The sequence below is a fragment of the Cynara cardunculus genome, assembly GCF_001531365.2.
Source record: "Cynara cardunculus var. scolymus isolate 2C chromosome LG 6, CcrdV1, whole genome shotgun sequence".
Lineage (NCBI taxonomy): Eukaryota > Viridiplantae > Streptophyta > Magnoliopsida > Asterales > Asteraceae > Cynara > Cynara cardunculus.
The window spans coordinates 9527742-9534713 of NC_037533.1; the positions used below are offsets into that span (position 1 = coordinate 9527742).

Consider the following 6972-nt stretch of genomic DNA (forward strand, 5'->3'; position numbering starts at 1 on the left):
TGGGAATATGAAAAGAAAAGGTAATAATTGTAGATTAAGAGATTTTAAGATTGAATGCATAAACTAGTAGTACTTAATGCATTATGAGTTGTTTTTAAGACTTTGTGCATAAATGTATAGTACTTTATGCATTAAAAATTGTTTTTAAGACTTTTGATAAATTTGATTTATAAAATAGTATAGATAGTGAGAGGCGCTCGTAGCGGCGAGGTAAGTCTTAAGTCTTGTAAATCATAATGACGACATAAAAAATTTCAAAACGTGATTTATGACAAGATATTAGTATATATATATATATATATATATATATATATGGTTTTTACTATTATCCAATGAGTTAATAAATTTAAATTAGATTATATTAAGTAGGTAAGAAAACCAAATATGACGTAAGGAACAAAAACCTTGAGGCATTGCAATTTTCTTGAAATCAACTTAAAAAATTACCATTGATTTGGAAATAGAATCTGAAGTTATTAAAGAGACACGTGGCGGTCTTTGAATTGCGGCGACTATTCCTGAATCTTCCAAATTTAAAGGAAAGACAAATCTGCCGAGCCCTCCACCTAAAAAACCAAAAATCGAATTACTTCATTTTAAACCAAAAATAGAAATAAAAACATATTTTAAACTAAAAATAGACACAAACTTGTCGAAAAACAGATTGCTTTTCAGATCCTGTTGTGGTGAAACTGGTATTTCTTCTCTTATTGTTTCCATATAATCTTACTAATTTTCGTTCGTCATTTTGATTTGGATATCATATCGTTTTGGCAGTGATTTCTGAAGCTATAATCGTTAATTTATTGGAGTTAATCAAGTTATTGAGAGATTTTTAAGAAGCCTCTGGATTTGATTCCGGGGATTTCCTGGTATGCATTGTGTTCAAATTCAAATTCATAAACATAAAATGTAGGAAAGTTTAATGGACTTGAAGAGTAATAGTGAATTGGTTTGTTTGATGAATTGAATTACAGATATCCAACTAACTCTGCATGTTTCATAATTCTGGAATGGATGAAGTGAAAACTCTGGAAGAAAATGTAACTACGAATGGTGACGGGTCGGCTAATTTGGTCAAAAATGAAGAATTAGAACCTCAAACCCAGGTAAGGGAGATGGATGCTAATAATGGTAGAGACGTTATTGGTGAAGAAAATCCATCAGATGGACCTGAAATTGAACAAAAAGCCTCAACCCATCCAAAACCATTGGATTCTCCAATAGATGATCGGTTAACGCCTTCCCCAGAACCCCTTGTCCAGCAAAGTGGAGAAAACCCCAATGATCTTTTGTCGGGAAGAGAAGAAGATGGTTTGATGGGTCGGGATCATGTTCAAGAAGATGTCATGCCATCAGAACCAGAACGAGCACAGGATCATGTTCAAGAAGAGGTTATGCCATCAGTTGTGTCAGAACCATCAAAACCGGAACCAAAACTAGAATCAAATGATCTGACGGGTTCGGCTCATGTTAATGTTATACCATCAGTTGTGTCAGAACCAGAACAAGCCTTAAATGATCCTATAGATGTTACAGAAGACGTTATGCCAACGGTTGTTTCAGAACCACAACCATCAAAACCAGAATCAGAATCAAATGATGAAATGGGTTCGGCTCATGTTCAAGAGGATGTTATTTCATTCGTTCCGTCAGAAACATCAGATTCAGAACAAAAACCAAATGATCTGACGTCCCAAACAGAGAAAGATGCTCTTATGGGTCGGGTTCATGTGCAAGAAGATGTTATGCCCTCGGTTCCATCAGGAGGAACATCAGAATCAAAACCAAATGATGTATTGTCTGAAACAGGTGAAGATGGTCTTGTGGGTCTAGATCATGTTCAAAAAGATACCATTTCATCAGAAACACCCGAACCAAATGATCCCAAACCAAGAGAAGATGGTCCTACTGCTCGGGTTATAGTTCAAGAGGATGTCATTTCATCATCAGTTGAGTCAGAAACATCAGAAAAGAAACTAGAATCAAATGATCCCGAAACAAGAGAAGATGGTCCTCAGGCACAGGGTCAAGTTCAAGAGGATGTTATTTCATCAAAACAAGAACCAAAACCAACTGTAGATGGTGTGTTACCAAACGACTCTCTTAAACATGTTCAATTACGTGCTAATTGTCAACCAAAATCACCTTTGGGACCTGTAAGCGGTAAAATAACTCAGAACCGTGAAGAAGCATCATCGAGGGAGGTCTCTCCCAAATCGGATAAAGTTGGTTCGGAAAAGCAGCTTGAGAAATCGAACATTAAGATAGGTGATATTGATACAACTGCACCATTTGAATCTGTTAAAGCAGCTGTCTCCATGTTTGCTGGAATCGTTGATTGGAAAGCCCATAAGATACGGATTGCAGAGGTATAATGCTCTTATCTTCCCCAATTTCTTATAATCAATCTTCTTCCCACAACTGAATCCCATTCTGACAATTGGAGGGTTTACTGATTGATGAATTAAGTTTATATGAACAAACACAATAAGTTTGTTGCAAGTGTTGTTAAAATATACAAAATCATTCTATAAACTTCTTGTAACACTTTTTCATATATAGATATTATTATTTAGACATTTTTGGCATGCCATAAACCCGAATCTGTTGCAGTGACATCGGTTAGTTTCTATATGATTTTACTCTTTGATCATACTGAGTTAAACCATAATCTTGAAATTTACTCTCGTAGAGGCGTAAGTATGTACAACAAGAACTTCGAAAAGCACACTATGAGATGCCGTTGTTTAAGAAAAAGGCTGAGGCTGCCGAGGAAGAGAAACGGCAGGTCTTAAAGGAGCTCGACGACACCAAAAGACTCATAGAAGAATTGAAATTAAACCTCGAGCGAACACAAACCGAAGAGCGCCAAGCCAAACAAGATGCCGAGCTTGCAAAACTACGAGTCGAAGAGATGGAGCAAGGGATTTCGGATGATTCTAGTGTTGCCGCCAAGGCGCAACTAGAGGTCGCCCAAGCGCGAAATCAAGCAGCAATTGCTGAGCTGAAAAGAGTAAAAAACGAGCTCGAAAACCTCCAGAAAGATTACGATTTATTGCTAATGGAAAGAGATATCGCAATAAAGAACGCTGAAGAGGCTGTTTCCAATTCGAGAGAAATAGAAAAGACGGTAGAAGGGTTGACGATCAAACTGATTACAACGAAAGAGGCGTTAGAATCGGCACATGCCGCCCATTTGGAGGCGGAGGAACACCGGATCGGAGTAGCGATGGCTCGAGATCAAGATGCGTCGAATTGGGAGAAAGAATTACAGCAAGCACAAGAGGAATTGGAGAAAGTTAACCGGCAGATCATTTCGACCGAAGAACTTAAGTCAAAACTCGACACGGCTTCGGCTTTGCTTCAAGATCTGAAGCTCGAATTAGCAGCTTATATGGGAGAAGAAAAGGAAAGTAATGAATCCCAGAAGATAAATAACAGTACCCATAAAGATATACAATCAGCTGTGGATTTAGCAAAGATGAATCTTGAACAAGTGAAGAAAGAGATTGAAAAAGCAACGGAAGGTATCAATCATTTGAAACTCAAAGCAACTTCTTTGAATTCCGAGCTCGAGAAAGAGAAAGCGACATTGGTTGCCATTCGGCGAACGGAAGGGATGGCTTCGGTGACGGTCGCTTCTCTCGAGGCCGAGTTAAAAACAATGACTTCCGAGCTCGATCTCGTTCGAAAGAAAGAGAAGGAAGCGCGAGAAAAGATGGCTGAACTTCCGAAACAACTTCAGAAGGCGGCCGAGGAGGCTGATCGCGCGAAATCGCTTGCGAGAGCCGCCCGTGAAGAGCTACAGAAAGCGAAGGAAGCGGCGGATCAAGCAAAGGCTGGAGAAAATAGAATGACAACCAGATTAAACGCGACTCAGAAGGAGATCGAGGCGGCACGAGCATCGGAACGGTTGGCTCTCGGAGCGATTAGCGCACTTCACGAGAGTGAGTCGGCTCGAAGTAATAAAAACGAACTGGAATACGGAGTTACACTTTCTTTGGAGGAATACTATGAACTAAGCCGAAAAGTCCAAGAAGCCGAAGATCAGGCGAATTTGCGGGTTACCGAAGCCATTTCCCAAATCGATGTAGCAAAAGAGTCAGAAACGAAAGCACTAGCCAAACTCGGCCAAATAAACACCGATTTGGTTTCGAGAAAGGAGGAACTTTCAATTGCAATGCAAAAGGCTCAGAAGGCTAAAGAAGGAAAATTGGTTGTAGAACAAGAGCTTAGAACATGGAGAGCCGACCATGAGCAAAAGCGAAAAGCCCGCGATGATGGTTGTCAGAGAGGGGTGGTTCAGGGTTCGAACACAAAAGGGACCACTGACATGCAACCACCCAGCCATTCGGCTCACAATCATAAGCCCGATACAAAACCCGAAACCAACAACAACGGGACCGGGTCATCTCGTGAAACGAAGCCTCGAAAGAAGAAAAGAAGGTCGTTTTTCCCGAGATTTTTCATGTTCTTTAGCAGGAAGAAACATTCAAACAAGAGTACATGAGGATGTTTTGAGGACAAATGGCTACATCAATTTCAAGTTATCATTGGTTCATAGCACCCTCTACACATTTATGGTCAAAAGCAATGTGAGTTCTTTGTATAATTTGATCTAAATACAATATATGGGTTTTCTCAATCTACTTTTGATATCTTGTCTTTTTATAGTCGTATCAAACATCAGATAGACAACTATTTTAATATACTAAATGCATCTTAAAAGATGACTGCATGTGAAGGATGTTGAAATTTTATATAAACTAGTTGAACCAACGATGATGTCCGATGCCATCATAAAAAAATACGCCACACCAAGAAGACACCATAACGAAATGAGACTTTTTGAACGCACAACTGTTTTTGAGATAAAATAATTAAACACAACTTAAACTTTATAGGACTAAACAAATTTACGTCTGGTATAATAGTTTATAAAATAGATTGTTAGGACGGAGTTAGACGACCTAACAAGTTCTATTAACGAACTTGAACAACCTAATAAAACTCAAAAAGTAAATTGCTCTGCTATACAAGTCTTTTGTAAAATAAAAATAAAAAACTGATAGGGCGATGTACTTGTCGTCAGTTACCCAACTTCATCAATATAACTTATTAGGTCGTCCAACATCTTTCTAACAACTTATTCTAACGTCATTGTTTATGATACAAACTTGTTGGCTTTATAAAATTAAAATTCCAACAAATATTCTAAAAAGCTCAGTTTGTTGTAGCGATATTATAGTAAAATCTTCAAGTAAGAATCGTTCGAATTCCATCCAAGTTAATATCATTCTGTATTTTCACAAGTTAGATGATCTTTTTACAACAAACCTACATATAATCGCTCGTTCATAATATTTAATCACACACACCTGATCAATTTAACTTCAAAAATCGTATCTTGAATGCTCAATAGTTCGATCCATCAACAGTTCTCATTCGAACTTACGATTTTTTATCCCATACACAATAGTTCTCCCAAGAAGTAGCAATTTGAAAATTTTGTGGAATAAGATTTCCAAGATCATTCCTCGGCCCGATTTTGAGTACGATTTTTTCGTCAATCTCCTCGACATAAAGATCGGCCTCATAAGCCAATATCTTCACTTGGCTTGTTGCATCAAACCCGTTCCTCGCCCTCACCCCTACCCCTGATAACTTTGAGAGTTCGTCCTTTTGGCCTCAATCAAAGAAGTGGTCTTAGAACTATAAAACACACATAAAAATTAAAAGTCATTAAATTGTTTATCAAGTTGTATTTGTTATCGGCTAGATTTTACCATTTCTTCTCGATATATTTATGTACCAAGAGCATATCCAACAGATTCTCCAAATCAAAGAAAATGAAGATTTTAAACATATTTTTTCCGTCATACGGTTTTATGGAACGTCTAAATGTTCTTATAGACTTAAGTTATACGGCCAAACAATTGTTGTCCTATTTGAAGTTGTTGTAGTAGGCCGTATTTCGACATCCTAACAAATTTTTATGACACTTTTAAAATAAGGTGTCTTATTTATTTTTATACCGGATACTCGAGGAAAGCCTATTACCAAAGATATAAAAAAAATCATATAAAGACTAATGTGAAAGTTTTATATTAAAATTGTCCTAAAAAGTTGTTAGTACCCCAAAAATCTTTATAGATGAGAGCAAGAAAAGGCGTGCCATCGTCAACTATAGAACTCTTCGATTATACCCATAAGAAGAGGTCAAGCACAAAGTCATCTTCGGATAACGGGTCACGAGGGGAGTACGTGACTTCGAGGTGTAGCCGAGTTGCAGTAAGTTATAACTTTAACTTTTATATCGGGCTGCCAGATGTTGGACAAACATTAAGATTGTTTAAGTTTATATATATATATATATATATATATATATATATTATAGGGTTGTTTTCACGTGAGACCAACCTGTTTTCATAAGACCATATTTTTACATTTGAAATTTCAGAGCAAAATATTGTGAAGGAAAAAAAATTCGAACCTTCGTAGCAAAAATACTAAGGTTACCTTCACAGTGTTTTACTGTGAAGGTCTAAGTATAAAAAGGTGGTCTCATGGATCTCACATGATCCCAATTCCCAAGTCTCTCTCTCTCTCTCCCTATATATATATATATATATAGGATTGGGTTCACGTGAGACCAAGGGTTTTTCGAGAGACCCGTAAGATCAATTTATGTTCATTGATCAACTTTATAAGCTAATGATCTAAAATTGTACGGTGGCAATTTTGTGATTATTGAGAAGTCTCGTGGCAATTTTGTGATTATGAATGTTAAGATTGTAGATCTAATCGAAAGGTTGAGAATTGGTCTTACGGGTCTCACGAGAAACCCTTGGTCTCACATGATCCCAAGTATATATATATATATATATATAGGGGCCTATTCAAGGGAGAACTGAGTTGTTTGTGGTAACTGTGAGAACCAATATTAACCACAAATTAATAGATAAATTA

General features: G+C 37.2%; 1 protein-coding gene across 1 annotated transcript; it reads left to right on the forward strand.

The window, feature by feature from the left end:
- The first annotated feature begins 1013 nt into the window (after positions 1-1013).
- On the forward strand, positions 1014-4513 carry LOC112514129 (protein WEAK CHLOROPLAST MOVEMENT UNDER BLUE LIGHT 1-like). Its single transcript, XM_025120460.1, has 2 exons — positions 1014-2372; positions 2696-4513. Exons 1-2 carry the CDS (start codon positions 1014-1016, stop codon positions 4511-4513), a joined length of 3177 nt encoding a protein of 1058 aa, XP_024976228.1.
- Positions 4514-6972: the final 2459 nt, after the last annotated feature.